Here is a 21,098-nt window from a genome sequence, read left to right as displayed (position 1 = left end):
GGACAATCCGAGCCCGAACAACTTGGTTGTGATAGGCGTTGAGCTGAATTTTCCCCGTCGATGACAGCTATGGCTGTTTGGATCCATCGATGATGCGTAGTGTTGTCATGGACATGAGAAAATCCGGGACAATCAGATCCTGACGAGCTTCGTTGCGATGCAGTAAGGATGCCCGCAGCATCAGCACCCGATATCAGCAAGCTACATAAAGAAACATCAATCACGTTGAGAATAACCCACTGTCAACTTATATAGGAGAAACCCATGTCATTTTTATATTTCACGAGCAAAATTCTTCACAGAAAAAAAAAGAAAGGCAATGGAATTAAATACAGTTATTTTCAAAATAAATTATTATAAGTTCACTTACCTTTTGGGCCCCCGTTTTCGTCTCGTTGCCGATAACCGCAATTGTCCTTTTTCATTAGGATTATTATTCCGTTTTCGTTTCATTTCGATTTTTTTTTCACGGACACAAGCACCTTCACTCGCGATAACAATGAAACTAGAATGCAGCCGCTATTGTGTAGGATTCCCGCAATGAATTTTAAAACACAGAATTTGTGTTTAAATAAAAATTTATGATAATGGAGTTTTTTTTTTTATTTAGAATTTATGTTTAATTAAAATTGATATTTATTACGAAATTCGCGCAACGTATAAGTATTATGACAAAAGATGTAGATTTTCGAAGAGGTTTCTGATGTTTTCAGTAGACTCAGTGCTCTCTATAAAGTTCGGAATCTTACTAACAAACAAATAATGTCGCAGTCCTCAGTTGCTTACCTGAGGATACAAAAAGAATATTGGAGGGGTTGGAGGGAAACATTCCTATATTTTGGGCATGCAGATAATTGCTTTTAGCAAATAAGAAATATGGAAAATTCGTCCTGGCATCAGGGTTTATAGTGGGCTTAAGAGTTGGCCCAGACGTAGTTGGGGTATGCCACAAGTAATAAATGAGTGGAAAATAGTAATGTTAACATATAAACATAGGGGTATACCACCTTCTTCCTTCGCGTCCCATTTTTCCTCCTGTTCCTCGTGGCTCACCACCGCTATCACCACCACCACCACCAGCCCCAACCCCAACCACACCACACCACCAGCCCCACCACCACGCGGGGAGAGAGAGAATGAGGAGGAACACCCCCACAATGGCGACTATGGCCCAGCTGACGCCCCAGCGATTAATCTGGGCGGAGCAGGAAGGGACCCAGGTGTCCCCAACGAAGCAGGCCCCATCGGAATAGGGCCCTACCTGACTAGTCATCACAGACCAGGCCCTTATATGGTTGGCCATTACGAGCCAGCTCCTTATGGGATTGGCCCATATTGGTTTGGCCATGTGGTGCCGGGCCCTATTCCGAGCAGGATGCCACACCTCGCCATGGAACCTCCAAGGGTAAAAAAAAATATTGCCTTCAACTGATTTACTTTACAGCATTTTTGATTGATTTTTTCTTTAGCAGAGAGCCAACAGAGGCAGGTCCAGAAGGCCTAACAGAGGTCGATCCGGAGGCCGCAACAGCGGCCAGACAAGAGATGGATCCACGAGAGGAGGCAGAAGAGGGGGGAAGAAGAACAGAGCTGCAACAATTTATAAAATATTTACAGGGCGCTCAGATTAAGTGTGCCGATTCTGACCAGGCATGTTTTGGGGGTGATTCTGAGCAGAAAAGTCCTTTTCCACTTTTCGCTCGGACGCACCCCTGCAGAGATATGGGGTGAAAAGAACGGCCAATGGGGCGCGAGCATTGCGCGGCTCTCCGTCCGTGTGCCGCGGGTAAGCAGTGTGCGTGCTTCCCCTTCTCCTCGGGCGGACGTTCCATTCCGCTAGTGAGTGAGAGAGAGAGAGAGAGCGAGAGGGGGAAAGATATTTCAAGACAATTCGTTCGCGGGAGGGGGGGGGGCGCTGGGGTGATTAAAAACCGATTAGAATTTACATTAATATTATTTCTTAAAATACAAAATTCTGAAAACCGCGGGCATCCCCCTTGGCATTCCGGAGATCATTTATTAAATGTTAATTATCTCATGATGCAGGAGGCCTACAGTATTTTGTTAAGAGATCTTGTTTGAAACGTGGAGGTTTAGCGCCCAAATCGTAATGAAGGCCCCCGGTCAGGCCAAAAGGTCAGCAGCGACACCTCGGGTCACTAGGCCCCCTAGCTGACCCCGAAAGTACGGAAACTCGCTCCAGTCTATCGTAGATCCTCAGCGAGCGCGGTAACTCTAATCAACCCCAGAAAATCTCCCTTTGTGATCGAGTACATTACCGAGTACATCGACGGGTACATCTCCGTTAGAGATAAACGGCATTATTAGCCCAGTTTATAAAGTTAATCAACAGTGTTATTAATTGTTATTTAAACCTTATCGAACTATTAATTGTACATCATCGGGTTATTTGTGAAATCAGTGTTAAGAAAACGACTTTGGTGGCACGTGACCCCAATAAACTTTTATATAAACCCTCAATATTTAATAGACTTTTTTCCACCCTATTCATCCTCCATCCTTGAATCACTCCATTCAAATTCCTCCCACATCCACCCTAAATTCAGTAACTCCCCAAACAGATCTTTTTTATTGCAAATTAAATTTACAACAAGAAAGGTCTCTTGACAAAATCTTGTAAAAGAGCCTCTTATCAGGATAATTAATAATCAACAATGCATCTCTACATTCCCAGGGGATGGCTCGCGATTTTCGCGGAATCCGGCGCAATAAACGCGTTTTCTTGATTATCAACTAACCAAATGGATTTACGGCTTTTTGTCATAAGAGATTTGTTGCAGAGAATCAAATTGTCTACAACAAATGTCTTATGGCGGGTCCCGTAAATCCATTTGTTTATTTAATAATTGGAGTTCAAAGTTAAATAAAAATCCGCGTTTCATTAAGAAACGAAGTCATTTTCGCGATTTTGACATAGGATAATTAATAATGAAAATTGGATTCCCGGCAAAAAAACCGCCTTGACAAAATGTTGTAAATATTTTTGTTATAATTGTCGAAGGGGATGGCTGGCGATTTTCCCGGATTCGTGAGCAATAAACGCTAAAAAAGTAGCAAATAGTTAGGGACTCTTCTAAAGATGGGGTAATTACGATATTTGGCTACCTAGCTGTCGTAAAGGCCCATGTGGAAGGGACGCTGTGTCGCACAGCTTTACGACTTAGCCTGTTGCCCCCCGCGCAAAAAAGGGTTTTCCCACTACCAGTATGAATTATAACTCAAATGCGGCACGTTCAAGTCCAAATTTCCCATCTGCAGACGATGGAACAATTGATCGAGAGGAGCAGGCCATTTTCACCCATAAAAATTATTATTTTATAGTTGGCAGAGGAAATTTTTCCAGCAATTTTTCCGAAGCGTCAGTATCCCTAAAAACGTCTTCGAAGACAGAGATAGATTTCGCGTTTTCTTGCTCCTATACTGTTCTCGAATAAATAACTTGTAGTTCCCTCTCTTTACCGGCATAGAAACATACATAGAATGGCAAAGTTTAGTGCAGCAGATTATGCGGATATGGTGACCATTTACGGTATTGCCAGGGGTAATGGGGCGAAAGCCTCACGGTTGTACGCGCAACGGTACCCTCACCGTGTGGTTCCTGACGCACGAACCTTCCAGAACGCCCTGCAACGTCTCCGAGAAGGAAATATTCTCCCGCGAAATGGGGGATCAGGGCGTTCAAGAACTGCTGCTACGGCACAAGTGTAGGAAGCGATCCTGGAGGCCGTGGAGGAGGATCCACAGCAATCCACTCGGGCGATCGCGGCTTCCTTAGGAATCCCACGGAGCAGGGTGCATAGAGTTCTCCAGGAGGAAGGGTTTCACCCCTGGAAATTTACCCCGGTCCAGGAGTTAAAGCCCGAGGACCTCCCCAAGCGTTTGGCCTTCTGTAGATGGCTCCTCGACAGAAGTGAAGAGCCAAACTTCCTCAGAAACCTACTGTGGACGGACGAGAAACTCTTTGCGAAGAAGGGGATCATCAACCAGCATAATGAGCATCATTGGGCGGTTGAAAATCCTTGTCTCGCAAGGAGTTCAAAATTCCAATATCGCTGGGAAACACTAAATGTCTGGGGAGGAATCCTTGGAGATGAGGTGTACATACACCTTCTTCCAGGACGTCTCGACGTAAGTATTCCACATAGTCAATACTGCGTTTCCTGTTGGACTTCGATGTCTAACCCGGTATGATAGGTTTCTTCTAATAATAATTTTTTTGTTTGCAGGGTGGGAACTATTTGGGGTTCTAGCGAGAGCGGCTTGCAGCGATGGTTGGTGATGGTGCGGCCTCCAGGGATGTGTGGTTCCAACACGATGGAGCACCAGCACATACCTGTGTATCCGTCATTGAGCAACTCAATCAATGGTTCCCAGAGCGCTGGATAGGGAATCGCAATGACCGGGACAGGGCCGGACGACGAGCGCCACCAGTTGCGTGGCCCCGCCTTCTCCAGATCTTACCCCACTCGATTTTCTTCTTTTGGGGTACTCTGGAGTCGCGCGTACACGCTCACCACCCCGCGAATCAGGAGGAAATGATTCAACTGCTGCATGCAGCAGTCGCAACCATCACTCCTGATGAACTGGAGCGAATGCAGGGCAACTAGCTGCAACGGGCCCGACTTTGCATCGCTGCTGGAGGTGGACATTTTGAAAACCTACTGTAGTCTACCCCAAGAAAAAAAATCGGTCCTTTTCAGGGCCACCAAACTAGTCAGGCGTATACTCTCTTTTTTCCTGTCTGTATGTATTAAAAAATAAAAGTCACAATAAAAACAACATTGCAGCAACACAGTAGGCCTTTTTTTATTTATTGCTCCCGATTGCTTATCAATAAAAAAAAAATTGCACCCCATTCCGCGAAAATCGCGAGCCATCCCCTGCGAATGTTGACATGAATTGTTTACTGTCAATTATCTGTTTTTTTTTTTTTTAATGCGCGAAACTTTACAAGTTTATACAGCATGATATATATACAAAGCTTATTGGTGTTGTCTACATTACGTAGCAGACAGTCTTGTCTCTGTGGAGGGTTGCACTCTCAGATTGCTCTCATGGAGAAAGGTCGATATTATTTCAATGCACTTAGGGTCTAACTCTTTTAGAATTTTTTTGCTGCTATACGGAGGCCAGAATTGGTTCTTCACCAATTATCAGTACATTCTACACCTGGGAGCGTCGTGTCTAGGACAGTCCCAAAGAACATGGTCAAGGTCCTCGTCAGGGCAAGCACACTCACATTCAGCTGAATTTATCAAATTTTTTCTTTTCAAGAAAGCTGCAAGGTGCTAGTGATTGGCCCTCGCTCTATTGACCCATGCTATCGTGGACCGCGGATAATCCTTGTTGTGGAACCAGGGTTTTCTGCTATCTCTGTAGAATTCCTTGAGAAATGTTTTGCCTTTACCTCTGGCGTTGTCGTTTCTCCCTTCCTCTATACAAATTTCTAGGGTAGATTCTAGAGACTCTTTCTTCATATATTCCCTAAAGTCGGTAAACGGTACTGGGAGTCTGAAGTTAGGGAGTAAATCCGTGGCCTCTCTGACCAGTCAGTCGGCTTCCTCGTTACCCTCAATTCCCGTATGCGAGGGAACCCACTCAAATTGTATGCTATTTTGATTGTTATTGTTCTGGTTAAATTCTTCACAGTTTTTTTTTATTTCTAGTAACATTTTATTGCCTCTGATGTTATGGGTTGGTCGTGATAACGAAGTGAGGGCACTGAGGGAGTCCGTTACAATGATATAATCATGGTTGGGTGAGTGGACAGCGATTTTTATGGCCTCATGAGAGATCTCGCCAACTTGAGACGCGGTGAGAAACAGGCCGAGCCCACAGAATTCCCGTTTGGTTTTTTGCTACCGTCAGTGAAAATTTTGATGGCATTTCGTTGCCTACGATCTATTTCTGGGTAGGTTTCTGTTGGCTCGTCCTCAATAGCAGGACTAGCAACGATTGTCCTGTACTCGTACAGGTACATGTTGAAATGATCTTCCATGCACAACTCTTGGATCATCGGGATTAACCCTCGTATGCACTTTTTGAACATACGTTCTTTGTCATTTGGTATAAATTCGTCATTCTCAATCATGGCGTGAATGGTCGACGAGACCTGTGAATTGCGGTTGGACAGAGCTTTGATAAAAAAATTCTTGCAGAGAAAAATTGAGCGTTTTTCAATGAGCGGAAGTTTACTCTCCGCTAGTAGGACATTAGTTGGAGTAGATACTCTGTATCCTAGACAATACAGAATCGCAGCGTACTGAAGTCGTTGAAGCTTATTGGTGTCTAGTTTAGAGATTGGGGTTGAGATGAATGAACTGTAATCGATGATTGAACGAACAAAGGATTTATAGATTATTAGTAGGGTATCTGGATGAGCACCCCACCATGTGCCTCTGAGGAATTTTATGATGTTAAGGGATTTGTGAGGGATTTGTGAGTGAGGATCGTAGGGTTTTTGCAAGCTGGGGCTTAAATGATAATCTATGGTCGAATATGACTCCTAGAAATTTTGCCTCTGGAGAGCAGCGGATTAGGTGGTCATTGATTTTTATCCTTGTGCGTGTGGGCGGTTTTTTCCTTTGATGGAAATGCACGAGTTGCGTTTTCATTGGAGACAATGAAAGTCCAATCTCGCTGAGGTTGGTGTCTATTATTTTTGCTGTTTCCTCTAAGGTTGATTTCATAGACGCTACGGTTGGTTGGCTTGTGTATATTGCGACATCATCAGCGAATTGAGAGACCACGACTTCGGCTGGGAGATTTTCGACAACCGAGGAGACGTAAGTAGTAAGTGGGCACGATTGGTGAATTTTATTCCAGGAATCGTCCCCCTTCCCCCCTTTTTCCAGACGTGTCTGAACACGTTTTCTCCATTGTCCTTTGAGGAGGACGTCGCCGCTCTAGGGCCCCCTGGGGTGACGGTCCCCAAAAAATGTCATTGTTCGACAGGAAGTGGGTGGTGGGTGGGTGGCAAGGGCCACGTTATTCAAAAGGGGGGGGGGTAAGGGTCACGTGATTTAAGGGGGGGTGGTATGGGCCACGTGGTTCAAAGGGGGGGCGTGGGAAATGTGGGTAAAGATGTGGAAATGAAATAAATATATAATACATAATTTATTGAGTATATAAATCATTTATTCAGAAATTATACTTGTATGAGGGGTGGTACATAATATTGGGGAGTTAAAAAATAGTGGTAATCAAAATTATTATTGTTATTATTAAATTAATGCAAACGGAATATATTTTTTAAAGACCGTTGGTTACAATGCAAACTACCTTTACCAGACAAGTTCTGAGAAGGCTTACTTAAATTTCTACGATTACAATTGCGTTTTTGAATAATTTTGTTGAACATTTTCATAACAATGCGATCGTTACGTTTTGTGTCTGAAGTAAATAGTTTATGAAAGGACTGTAAAGACCGATCATTGAACAACCAGTGAAGCAAAACAATGCAGTACTGCCCACAAACATCAGAAGATATATCTTGGAGTCTCTTCTGGCTCCATTCATAAACATTGCAATTTCGCTTAAGGCGCTGAGAGATTGCTGTGTCGAAGGGTGGCATTCCAAAGCTGTCGAAATACATGCCTCGCCTATTCGAACCGAGGTAAACGGCAACCCAGTGACTTCCTGCCTGATTGTGGTTGTCGGTGTTGATGATGATAGCACAGGGCCGGGGCCATGTCCAGGGGACACGGTCGGCAGGGTAGACACCTCCAATGCATGCATCTGTATGCGGTAATATCTCCAGGAGCTCAAGTGTATTCATAGAACGATGGTAATCCGGGAAATGAGCGTTGGTCTCGTTCAGCAGGTTGAATGCAACTAATGCAATCTTATTCTGCGCATCCATTAAGTAGTCTTCCATTTTCATCCGCTGTAGTCGACAATAACCTGCCTTGTGGAATCAATTTCTAGCAAATTGTCATATTCGGCGTACAACAAACAATTTACATTCTGCTCTGTTGCTCTATTGAAGCGAACTTCAATACGAATACTTCCACTTTTCACCAGATTCCAATGGCCAGCGGAACTTGCAGATAAATCAGGGGTCAGATCAAACGCGAACAAGCAAAATCCATCGGAATAGCCCGCACGAGATATGCTATTCCCATGGTCACTGAAATGTGTTCCAGTACCAGCAAATAGTGTGTTGTATGCTTCCACATCTAGGCAGACGCCAGAGGTGAAACTTGGCTGCAGAGGTTTTGTAGGTACTTGACGTCCATCGACATTCAGACATACAAGTTTATCCCAAAATTTTGAAAGTTGAAGGGATTCTTCTTCCTCGAGCCGTTGAAACTGGCATTTTCAACAAATCCCAGTATGATTCTTTTAGGCAGCTGTCCCAAAATCGCATTGTCTATTGTCTCTCCCATAATCCCATTATGGAGAACAAAAGATTTGACCTCAACCCGTGTCAAAGGATATTTCGCAGTTGTCTTTGCAAGCGTTTTAGCATGAGCTATCAAAATTCCAGGGCTGAGTTTGACACGACGAACAATCAAGGAGGCTTCTACTATACGCAGCTTATAATTCAGGGCACTATCGTCCATAAGGCAAAAGTCGTCCTTTGCACGGATAAGACGAACGCGTAGCTCTACGCCATTCATCAAAAACTTATCTTGATTGAACACGTCACAATGTAAATGTCCCAGTAGATCAAAGGCTTTTCCATCTTTAGTAAAGGCCTGACGTGCGGCTAACCGATTGTTGTTTCTCGCATCACCCGCAGCTACAGCAGTAGAATCCATTGCACCATAACTATCCGTAGCCCAAAGAGACATTCCAAGATGGGAGGACTTGGCATCTGTTCCATAGTTTAGCAATGTTTCAATGTATGCTCTATAGGCGTACAGATTATTTGGAGGCGTAACAACTTTTTGGTTGAAATATACATCCACTTGGTTAAACATTGAATGTAAAAAATTATTCACAGGACCAACAGAGTCCTCGAGTACAGCAGAGCCATCGGGTTTCAGGATTCTGGCGCGAACTTTGATCATGATGTGTGCCAAATCGATATATTCTTCTCCATGGCCTGGTACGATAAATTCAATTGGGGCATCGTCCGACAGCGTAGATACAGGATTATAATAAACAAATTGAGAATTTTCAATACTTGTTTGTGTAGGTGGTATGGTAAATAGGTCCAGCTCCGACTTCACACACTCAGAAGAGTGCGAATGTAGAAACGACATGATGATTAGTTGAAAATATCGTACAAATCACGAGTCTTCCGCTTTGATTTATGTCTCGTTACTTTTTTCACTTTCTTGCTTTTTTTGTTTGCAACGGGTCTCTTCTTTTTATTCTTCCGAGTTTTGGATGTCTTGGCAGATCCGCGGCCAGTGAGCTTATGAGAGGCGAGACGTTTACGCTTCCTCTTATATCCTGAACCGCGCATCATGGTCCCAATTTTGTCCTGGGCCCTCCTTTTCAATTTCAATCCAGACTCGGCTAATCGGTCTTCCAGCGCCACCTTTGAAGGCTTGCCATTTGTCACTACATCCCCAACAACGTTAATACCCGCATTGAGAGCTTCTTTACCGACAGCTCTGGCTGCGCTTCCCAGATAGGGCAGAATGCGCCGAAAAAGACCCCCAAGGAAAGCACCAATTCCATGTCCTCTTTGATAAGGACTTCCAACGAATACCCTTCCAAAATCACTATATCGATCCACTGTTCTTCCACCAGCCTGGTTTGCGTAATATGTAATGTACGGACTCATTTTTTAGTCAATCAATCCTCTTGAAATGAAGTGTCACGTTCAAAGGACCATACTCGAATGGAATCATATCACCCTGATTGCATCTTATATCTCTTTCAAATGTGCGAAATGAATACCTCATCAATGGAATATAATGAGGAGTGGAAAACGTAGTACAGTGTATGGACCCATAGGTATACGTAGAAACGCTGAATGGTACCACTCGTAACAAAGATGACTGCACGTCACCTGTTACGGACGGTACACAAATATCGTTGTAGATGAACAAATTCGCAGGCAAGCCTCTGGCCAAACTTGCTGGTAAAGATCCTTCACAATGGGGCCTGGCGCTTGTGAGGTTGTGCGCACGTCTCTCAAACCCCAACATATCGGCTACTTTATCGGAAAAGTCTATTGCATGAACTGTGCTAGTGCAGTTTCTGGTGTTGCAGTGTTTTACAATTTTCACAAAACCTTGTTGAGTCAAATATTCAAATCGGATATGAACACTCAAAGGCGGAAAAGCATTCATGAACCCCACTAAATCTGTTATATCTTTGAAAACTGCAGTAGGTAGAAAAAATGTTCGTAGTCCGTTCACCTTACTCTTATTGGAGATTGCATTACTAACGAAATTGATTGAAGCATCTTTTCGATCACGTATATGTAAAAAATTGCAAGGAAATTGTATTTCACTCAGACCCACTACCCATTCTCCTTCCAGTTCAACTTGTTTTGGAAGCAAGGTTGTGGATTTCGATGCTGTATTATCAGGATGATAGCTCATGCTGTTGTTGCTGGGAAGCACCATATAAAATTCGTTTCTCTTCATTTTTTCCCAATTACATGCAGTTCTGCAGCAGGAATCCAAGAATCAAACTTATCAGGATATCCTTCCCAATGAACAAGAAACTGCTTATTTTTTCATTTTCCCTTGGAGCGTATGACACGTTCCACTATAAACTCGTCCTCGTCCGTTGGTTTATTGACAACCACCAATTCTGGTTCGTAGAAAAATCCGTCAATTGGTTCGTCAGCAAAATCCATCACCTCGTATATCGGCAATGATTGCTTGAAGACAGCTTTCGTTATTTTGAATATTTCTTTACTCCAATTAGTTTCATATCCTTTCTCAAAGGTGCCTTTCGTTCGACTGATGCGTACATAGTCACCAACTTTATATTTAAAGGATTCTTTACGTGGTTTCTCCGTCTTGAATCGACTTTGTATATTACGCCATACGTATGGTGCATTATCCATAGTCACAGCCGCAGGCGCCATCTTTATTGAAGAATGTCGCGAGTTGTTATAAGACTCGACAATTTGTTTCAAAACATCTGTATACTTATATGTTCGACTGTGTGTGAAGTAACGCCACATACGTTCCTTCAATGTCCGATTGAAACGCTCTACAACTGCAGCTTTTATGTCGGGATTAGGTGCAACACGAAATTTTATTTTCTTATCAGAAAAAAATTTTTGGACACTGTTGGCCATAAATTCTTTTCCCTTGTCCGTTTGTATAGAAACAGGAACGCGCCCTCCATTTGTATCGATTATACGCTTGAAAGCTTCAAGAACCTGTGATGCTGATTTATCTTTCAATGGTTCTACCCAGGCAAACTTACTCAAGACATCAATAACTACAAGCAAATATGAAATCCCATCATTATATGTTTTTAATGATCTCAATTCAACTAGGTCTGCCTCCCACACATCATCAATGTTGGTTACTGTATAATGAAGACGTGGAAATTTACGCTTAATGGGTTTATGAAGAGTATAAGTGTTCTGAGCATTAAGCCAATTTCTTATTTCACTTTCAGGTATTTCTTTCTTATATTTTGACAAAATATTTCGAGCCCCTGTGTATGCCTCAGGCTCTGGAAGGTCAAAATATGTCCTCGAGAGTTTTTCATTGTTCAAAACGGAAGCCATGATGTAACTTTGTCGGTTTTCGCAGTGTAGGGAGAACTAAGCCGGGGTTGTTTCGAGTTTTTACGGGGGCGATGAACAGGAGGAGTGCGTGATCTATAGCTTTTCCTTCTTCTATCTTCGTCTACGGAACTCTCGTCCTCTGAAATTTCAGGTTCTCTTCGATTCCTAATGTCTGGCAATGCTGGTGGAGGCTGATGAAACTTGGGATTACCCAGAAACTCCCGAGGGGTGTTCAGGCTTTGGAGATAAACGGCAAAATGCTCCCATCCTTTAGCTGAATATGTTTTCCGTGCTCTGACAACATCTTGTATGAGATCCACAATATTGACACCAGGAAATGTCTGTCCATCCAAAGTCACTTGTCCTTTTGAATTCCATTTGAGTCTGTTAGCAGTATCAATGGCGTCAATGTATTCTAGTATACCAGCGGCTTTTCGCTGATATACTTTAGGTACAGTAGCAACAATAGCTTTTGGGTCGTATCGTTCAGCGGTTTCAGTTTCGACGTGGGCCTCCGTTTCTAACACCGGCGTTTTAGTTTGTTCTGTATAAAACAAATATCGCCTCAGAACGTCGTTATACAACTTCCATTTTTCATGGTCATCTCTAGGGCTTTTCGAATTTAAAATTTCCAATAGCTGGGTATCTAATCTGCTTGTAACAGTGCCTGGAGTTTGCGCTGATGGCTGAATTTCTTTAGCCAATTCCGTTAAAACATGGTGAGCATCAACATGTGAAGAATTTTTTTTTTTAGACGCTCCACACTCTCCTCTGGTACAAGAATCATTTTACGTGCATGTTCCATCCTTATACAATGGCTGAGATAAGTGCGCTTATCAGAGGACCCAATAGCATCGGTAAAATTGAACCACCTTTCTGATTAATGGTTTTTTTCTTGCTATTTAAACTTTGTTTTTTATTGGCGAGTTTTCTCAATAGTTTTTTATGTTTGCACAGTTTTGATTTCTCGCAATTTTTCAAAGGAATATTTCCGTGTAACAAATTTAAAGCACACTCGCAAATGCAGCGAATTAAACCTTTATTAGCGTGTTGTATTATTACTTGGCGTAGCCTGGGTGGTGCGTAGATGAGTGCGTGTAATAAGGCTGTATTTTTTTCTCCCAGCGACTTGCGAACAGAGCCGCTTTCAGAACGACTTCTCGTTGCCATCACACATGAACGACTGGTACACTCCGTGGTGCCCCTCCTCCTTTTATATTGCGATCCTTCCGCGGAATATAAACATAATGATGGGGATCACTGGGGAATACATTGGTACGAAACCTACAGTTTTCAGGAGTCGATTGTTTCAAATCTAGCAACAAATAGCCATGAGCTGCCGAACTTGCATCAAAATAGGCTTCTTGCAGAAATTTTGGATCTTCTGGATATATTTGACGAGCCAAATGGGCAATTTGTGCACGATGTCTGGGATTTTTAAATACCACTATGTAATTTGTATTCAATGAAATGTCTCTATGTCCTTTTCCTTGGTGGAATAAATTTTGAGATAGAAACATTACACTGAGATTTTTATGATGGCTTCCTTTTGTAAATAAATCAACTATTGCACCATTCGAAGATTCCCGCATCAAATCGTCCACGACAACCAATTTTGGCTTATTATCATCAAAATCTCCAGATCTTGGTAGGCCTTCACGAAATTCGACAAAATTATTATCATAATCCGAATATCCATTCTGCCACTCAGCGTAATAAAAGATCACTTTTTCAATTTGTGTATCGCACATTTGTTTAATTTCCTTCAAAAACCTTTTAACAAAAAATATTTTTCCACAACCCGTGGGACCACAAATCATTGCAGTAAAGGGATGTTTCCACCTCGTGTCCATATTGCCTTCTGATTAATCATGCCTAAAACCTCATCATTTTATACAATTTTACGATATCCGAAAATATGGATTTGAAAATGCTAGAGAGGGGCGTGACGTAATGCACCTGTATTGAGGTTCAAGTGGGCTTGCCTATGGCTAGGGCAAGGACAATGGGCGGAGGCGGGGTCAGGCAAAAAACGTGAAGAGGTGCAGTAGATCCCCCTGTGGCGCCAACAGTAATGTTCCGTCGTGGAATCTTTTTTCGTATCTTATTCTTTATTATTAATTTTTCTCAATATGCAAACACTGTAATAATGTCCAGATGCAGCGATAATAAACCACACTATCGCTAATTCTGACATTTTTAGTTTATTAGCCGAAATGGGGAATCCCCAAATCTATTAAATGCTTTTAGTTTTTATTGCTCTAATTCCCACCATTTACTTAGGTCGTTCATGTATTTTGGAGGGTCAATCATGTAGCGGAGACCCTACGGCCCAAATAAGACCCGACCATCCACCTTCTTTTTATGGCCATACTTCTCCCACTCTATTCTCGAATTTATGTGCAAAGCACATTTAATAGTTCAGTTCAATTTTAGTCTCCAACGTTAGAACAACGGAACGAATCGGTCCTTTTCAGTCTTAATCGAAGCACTGTAAAGAGTCCGGTTATTCAATTCAAATTCATCGCCTTTAAGTCAACCATCACTGTAAGACGATAAGGTTGTGAAAGTGTCCTTTGTGTTTTTTCCTTAAAAATAAATAAAATTATCACATAATAAATACGACTTGTGCTTATTTAACAATAACCTAATCCAACCGTTTGATTCTTCATCCAAGAACAAACATTTTATTGGTCCTTCGAGCCGGATATTGAATCGTGATTGAATAAAAACTTTGAACTTTGTAAACTCATCGTGGATAAAACCAGTGCACTGTGGTGAAGTGAACGACGCGCATTCATCTCCAGACCTGTGAATCCCGACATCGCACGAAACCTCTATTAAAACCATTAAAAATCATCGTGAGTGACACCAATGTCCGTGTAGTGAAGTGAACGACGCACATTCGTTACACCCCTGTGGACTCCGATATATGGTTTCAAGCATGCCTGAATTATCCAAGCTCAGACGTCAACGTGGTCACATCATTGGGGCCATCACACACCTAAAAAATGCCGTGGTGTATTATAAGGCCTTAGAAGCTGAACTTCAGATTCCAGAGAAGCTACAAGTTGCCGCCGTGGCTCTCAAAGCAAAGTTCGCAGCCTTTGATGACCTTCAAGAACAAATAGAAACACTGGATGAAGCCGAAAAAGCGAAACGGTTCGAAATCGAGGGTGATTATTACGACGTCATCGGGGAAGTTACAGCCATCGTGTCTCCTTTGCCCAGATCCAGAAGTGTCACCAGTGATATCCAACGGGTGCCTTCCCCAGCCGGTTTGGCAGCAGACACAGCCACATCTCTCCTCGCCCTCATGCGTTTACCAGAGCTGGAGATCGTCAAGTTCAATGGCGAATATGAAAATTATCGACCATTCATCGACACATTCATGTCTGGCATCAATAATTATCCCCAGCTCTCCAAGTTTCATAAACTTCAGTATTTCCGCAGTCTTCTGACTGGCAAGGCTGCCAAAGTTATTGAAGCTCTTCCAAACACCGAAAACAATTACGAAACTGCATTGGAAATGATCGACAAAAAATTCAACTTTGAGAGAAAAATTCTCTCGAGACACTGGTGGACTCTCCAAGATCTTCCTATCATCACCAAGGAAACTCCAGAAGCCCTCAGCAATCTTGTCGATACTATCAACCAACACCTTCGGTCATTAAAGAATCTCAATCAACCAGTGAATCAATGGGATTTACCGCTCATATGTCTGATTCAATCGAAGATCAGCCCCGAACTCTTCACTCTTTGGGAACTCAAGATCAAGGATTCCAAGCTGCCCACCTACACCAGCCTCCTGGAATTCCTAGAGAATCGATCACAGTGTTCAACTCGGATCACATCAACTATCAATGAACGTTCGAGTCATTCCAAACGAGGTAGACAGGCATTCTTCACATCAGAAACCACTTGTGACATGTGTAAAGAAGGCCACAAGATTGGTAAATGTCCGAAGTTCAGAGCTCTGTCACCAGCAGAACGCTACAAAATCGCAAAACAAAAACTATTGTGCATCAACTGTCTTGGCGCCAAGCATGAAAGACAACAGTGTGTTTCACGCTTCGATTGCAACCATTGTCACGAACGTCATCACACCCTTCTTCATTTCAATGATAAGTCTGAATCAAGGAATCCAGTCAACAAATCTTCAACAAAGCCAGCTGTCAAGCCTCAAGCGCAACCACCCATGGACAGCCAGGCATGACTAGAGGAACATCAGAGCACCAACACGACAGGTCAGTCCTTCATCATCAACACCTCCAACTGTGATTTGATGGTCACCGCTCAACTCCAGGTAATCAATCATTCTGATCAACCCGTAAATTGTCGGGCCCTTCTGGACACCTGTTCCACCACAAATTTCATGACCGAGCGTCTGGCCTTGTCATTGAAATTACCTACAAAGAACTTCGTAGTCCCCATCGGTGCTCTGAATTCCATGAAGACTTCCACGAAACACCTCGTCACTGCAACGATACGGTCTCGGGTCAGCAACTTCAAGAAGACACTGGACTTTCTAACTGTCCCCCGTATCTCATCTCTGGTTCCCGATCAACGTCTTGATCATCAGTGCATCAAGATACCTGCTAATTTACCATTAGCAGATCCAGAATTCTATCAGCCTGGACACATTGACATGCTCCTAGGCTGTGGAACAACCCTTTCCATGCTTGGCACATCGAAACGGCGCCTGTCCTCCAAGGATCAACCAGACTTATACTTGATGCAGTCAGCACTCGGCTCGATCATCGGTGGAGGGGTTCCTGTTCAACAATCATCAACATCATTCTCCTGTCATCTCACGAACATTGAGAATCTACAGTTCGACTTAACGAAGTTCTGGGAAATTGAAGAAGCCGTTCCAGAATCCAACAGCATCCAGAATGAATGCGAGCAACATTTCACTGCTAACTTCTCGAGAAGCTCCACGGGGAGATACGTTGTGGCACTCCCTTTCAACGAGAAAATCAGCAATCTCGGAGAATCTCGCTCTAGGGCCTATCATCGATTCAAGGCCTGTGAACGGAAATTACTTCATAATCCAGAACTGAAAACCCAGTACGATGCAGTACTTCAGGAATACCTTGACCTCGGCCACATGACTGAAGTCAACACCCATAACATCTCTCATCCAGGTTACTACCTGCCTCACCACGCCGTCTTCAAAGAAGGGAGTCTGACAACCAAGCTCAGAGTGGTCTTCGATGCATCAGCCAAGACCAACACGGGTATCTCATTGAACGATACTCTCCATGTTGGGCCCACCATCCAAGATGACATCCTGTCTCTTCTTTTGAGGTTCCGGCTACACCAATACGTCTTGACAGCGGACATCGAGAAGATGTATCGCCAGATACTCGTGAAACCGGAGGATCGTAAATATCAACGAATCTTGTGGCGCAACGATGATGGTCCAGTCCGAACCTACGAGTTGAATACTGTTACTTTCGGGCTATCCGCTGCACCATATCTCGCCATTAGATGCCTCCATCAACTGGCTACTGATGAGGCTCAAGATTTTCCAATAGCTGCTGAGATCTTGAAACGCGACATGTATGTCGATGACCTTTTGACTGGAGCTGAAACTCGAGAACATGCAATAGCCATTCGGGATGAATTAACCCAGCTGGTTAAACGGGGAGACTTCAACCTGCGTCAGTGGGCATCCAACGACCCCAGCCTGCTCCAAGACCTAGCACCCGACGACATCAACCGCCATCTGCTCATCTCAGACTCGCCTACATTGAAGACCTTGGGGTTATGCTGGAATTCTACGAGTGACAACATCGCGTACAAGGTAAAATCGGTCGAGATAACTGCTCCAATCACGAAGCGAATGGTCTTGTCTGAGACAGCTAAGATCTTCGATCCATTGGGTCTCCTAGCTCCAGTCATCATCATCGCCAAAACCTTCATCCAACGGTTGTGGAAGCTGAAGCTGAATTGGGATTCTCCACTACCAGCCGACGTTCAGAAGGAGTGGCAAGAGTTCTACCAGCAGCTACCAGTTCTCCAAGAATTCCAACATCCACGCAAGGCTCTCACTCAACTAGTACAGAGAATTGAGCTGCATGGCTTTTGCGATGCTAGCAACCTTGCCTACGGCGCTTGCATCTACGTGAAATCCATCAGCACCACCGGCACCACTCAAGTCTCCTTGTTATGTGCCAAATCCAGGGTCGCTCCACTAACCAACAAACCTTTCTCACCCAGACTGGAGTTATGTGGGGCATTGCTGCTCGCAAGGCTGATGACGAATGTCCGAAACATCATCCATATCCAAATCCAGCGAGTGAACTATTGGACAGATTCCACAGTGGTTCTCCACTGGCTGCATACTCCTTCAACGAAATTACTACCGTATGTGGCCAATCGAGTCTCTGAGATTCAGCAGATGACACTAATCTCTGACTGGAAGCACGTCAGGACTCACGAGAACCCAGCAGACCTGGTGTCCAGAGGACAAACAGCAGAAGAGTTTGTCAAACCTTCATTGTAGAAGGAGGGTCCAGCATGGCTTCTTGAGGATGAACATCACTGGCCTATCCTTGATCTCCATTTCCCTTCAGATCCTCCAGAGTTGAAAAAACAACAATCATCGCCTCAAGCTGGAACCTGTTTCATGACAGCCATGGAACAGCGCAGCGGCAATGCGCTCACATGGTACTCATCTCTAACCAAACTTCAGCGCATAATTGCCCATTGTCGCCGCTTCCTGACTCGCAACAAGGGTCCAATTGCCGTGGAGGAGATGGATTCTGCTCTCCACGGAATTACATATTGGGTCCAACGGGAAACCTTCACGCCAGTGATCACTTTGCTCCACAAGAAGAACCCAGGGCAGAAAGCAGCAGTGCTAGCACCACTAGCTAAACTCAACCCATTTCTTGATGAACGGGCAGTGATCCGTGTGGGTGGTCGTTTAAGAAATTCCAACGTACCTTATTCTCAACGCCACCCCATGATACTGCCCAAGAAACACCACGTGACAAACCTCGTGATCCATCAAGAGCATCACAGGCAACTTCACGCGGGAGCTCAAGCCACCCTCAGTGCTGTTCGACTCCGGTTTTGGATCCCAGATGGACGGAGTACTGTGCGACACCTCATTAGTTCCTGCGTACGATGCATCCGCCACAGACCACCTCCAGTGAACTACATCATGGGGAGTCTACCCGCAACGCGCGTCACCGAGTCCCGCCCTTTCAACAACGTGGGTATTGACTATTGTGGGCCCTTCTTCATCAAGGAGAAGAAGTTCCGCAATAGGGCTCGTATAAAAGTGTGGGTAGCAGTCTTCGTATGTCTGGCTGTGAAGGCAGTACACCTGGAGATCGTCAGTGACCTGACCACCGAAGCCTTCCTTTCCGCTTTTCGTCGGTTCATCGGTCGGAGAGGGCTGTGCGACAATGTCTACTCGGACAACGGGACGTGCTTCGTTGGGGCCAACAACGAACTCCGGGAACTCCATGATTTTCTCCAGAACGAAGATCACCAAAGGAAAATTCAATCATTTGCTGCGATCAAATCGATTAGGTGGCACTTCATTCCCCCACAATCACCTCATTGTGGGGGTCTATGGGAAGCTGCCGTCAAATCGTTCAAAATTCATTTGAAGAGAATTGTTACAGACGAACTTCTGACATTCGAACAGCTAAACACTCTGGTGATCGAGATTGAAGCCGTGCTGAACTCCAGGCCGCTGACACCTCTCTCATCAGATCCAAATGACCTGCAAGCACTTACCCCTGGGCATTTTCTGATTGGTGCAGCATTGACAGCGTTGAGAGGGCCTGACTTCCGAGAAACTCCTTCCAATCGGCTCTCCTCATGGCAGCATCTCCAGAAGCTCAAGCAACATTTCTGGACTCGCTGGCATCGCGAGTATATCAGCGAGCTCAATCTGCGGAACAAGTGGGCCAACGGGGAACACCCCATCACAGCAGGTACCATCGTCTTGTTGAAGGAAGACAACCTCCCACCGCAACAGTGGGCTATGGGTCGGGTGATCCAAATTCACCCTGGTGCTGACGGTATTATTCGGACTGTCTCTATCAAGACACCCAAGGGAACCCTCAAACGAAACGTCAAGAAGCTCGCACCTTTGATAACTAATGACGACGAGAAAACATAACATATTGATCATTATCTTCTCAATAGGGGAGTATGTTCCGTCGTGGAATCTTTTTTCGTATCTTATTCTTTATTATTAATTTTTCTCAATATGCAAACACTGTAATAATGTCCAGATGCAGCGATAATAAACCACACTATCGCTAATTCTGACATTTTTAGTTTATTAGCCGAAATGGGGAATCCCCAAATCTATTAAATGCTTTTAGTTTTTATTGCTCTAATTCCCACCATTTACTTAGGTCGTTCATGTATTTGGGAGGGTCAATCATGTAGCGGAGACCCTACGGCCCAAATAAGACCCGACCATCCACCTTCTTTTTATGGCCATACTTCTCCCACTCTATTCTCGAATTTATGTGCAAAGCACATTTAATAGTTCAGTTCAATTTTAGTCTCCAACGTTAGAACAACGGAACGAATCGGTCCTTTTCAGTCTTAATCGAAGCACTGTAAAGAGTCCGGTTATTCAATTCAAATTCATCGCCTTTAAGTCAACCATCACTGTAAGACGATAAGGTTGTGAAAGTGTCCTTTGTGTTTTTTCCTTAAAAATAAATAAAATTATCACATAATAAATACGACTTGTGCTTATTTAACAATAACCTAATCCAACCGTTTGATTCTTCATCCAAGAACAAACAAGTAAAATCCCTGACTTTTCCCAATATAGCCCGAATTTTCTCGCACTAGCTGCAGTCGTCCAAGGGACATCCACAATGTCGGACCCAAACGATTTAGCGGGGCCCACTGACCCGTCCGAAGAAAATACTGCACCTCCACAGGGAGATTTTGATTGGATAAATAATTTTGATCTTGAGTTATTCGGTGATTTTGCCATTGAAAATAATTTTGATGGAGATTTATTCGAAAATTTCAATTCTGAGCTCTTTGATATTCAATGTGGTGGTAGTGTATATGTGATGAGTGACCCTAAGGCTTTGGAAGCTGTTGAAGAGTTTAATCTAGATTTACTAGATCAACAGAATGGTAAGTATCTGGCTTCATACCGTTTATAATACCGAGAAAAAATTTTAGGCATTTTTTTTATGGAAAAATACTAAACTCGATTTCAGATCAGCAAAATGGCAGCGAAGAAGAGATTGAAAATGTATTGCCGGCCTTAAGGACAATACGACGATCACGCCAGAGACTTCCACGTTTCAAACTCGACACACATGTGATGGAGTTTGCAATCAACCCTTTACCTGAAAGTCGTGACCCTGCCGACTGGGCTGAAGAAGCTTTTCGTGATGTCTATAATAAAATTATTGAG

General features: G+C 43.7%; 2 protein-coding genes across 2 annotated transcripts; one reads left to right on the top strand and one right to left on the bottom strand.

Moving 5' to 3' along the window:
* Nucleotides 1–7,865: 7,865 nt before the first annotated feature.
* LOC135159910 (uncharacterized protein F54H12.2-like) lies at nucleotides 7,866–9,760 on the bottom strand. The gene is made up of 4 exons (XM_064115973.1): nucleotides 9,559–9,760; nucleotides 8,478–9,070; nucleotides 8,169–8,331; nucleotides 7,866–7,906 (listed from the first exon to the last, which is right to left on the bottom strand). Exons 1-4 carry the CDS (start codon nucleotides 9,758–9,760, stop codon nucleotides 7,866–7,868), a joined length of 999 nt encoding a protein of 332 aa, XP_063972043.1.
* A 4,861-nt stretch (nucleotides 9,761–14,621) lies between these two features.
* Nucleotides 14,622–19,823, top strand: LOC135159909 (uncharacterized). The gene is made up of 3 exons (XM_064115972.1): nucleotides 14,622–15,887; nucleotides 15,930–18,140; nucleotides 18,189–19,823. The coding sequence occupies exons 1-3, from the start codon at nucleotides 14,622–14,624 to the stop codon at nucleotides 19,821–19,823; spliced, it is 5,112 nt and encodes a 1,703-aa protein (XP_063972042.1).
* The last annotated feature ends 1,275 nt before the right edge of the window (nucleotides 19,824–21,098 follow it).

Source organism: Diachasmimorpha longicaudata, chromosome 3, assembly GCF_034640455.1.
Source record: "Diachasmimorpha longicaudata isolate KC_UGA_2023 chromosome 3, iyDiaLong2, whole genome shotgun sequence".
NCBI classification, from domain to species: Eukaryota; Metazoa; Arthropoda; class Insecta; order Hymenoptera; family Braconidae; genus Diachasmimorpha; species Diachasmimorpha longicaudata.
Note: the sequence above shows the minus strand (reverse complement) of the source record. Positions and strands in the feature narration are given on the sequence as shown.

Coding starts and splice junctions, on each gene's coding strand:
- LOC135159910 (XM_064115973.1), bottom strand. CDS start 9,760: ATGAGTCCGTACATTACATATTACGCAAACCAGGCTGGTGGAAGAACA. Junction 9,071..9,558: donor TAAAGAAGCTCTCAATGCGG/GTATTAACGTTG, acceptor TTATCGTACCAG/GCCATGGAGAAGAATATATC. Junction 8,332..8,477: donor TAGCTCATGCTAAAACGCTT/GCAAAGACAACT, acceptor TGAAAATGCCAG/TTTCAACGGCTCGAGGAAGA.
- LOC135159909 (XM_064115972.1), top strand. CDS start 14,622: ATGCCTGAATTATCCAAGCTCAGACGTCAACGTGGTCACATCATTGGG. Junction 15,888..15,929: donor AACCACCCATGGACAGCCAG/GCATGACTAGAG, acceptor ACGACAGGTCAG/TCCTTCATCATCAACACCTC. Junction 18,141..18,188: donor ACGAGAACCCAGCAGACCTG/GTGTCCAGAGGA, acceptor CCTTCATTGTAG/AAGGAGGGTCCAGCATGGCT.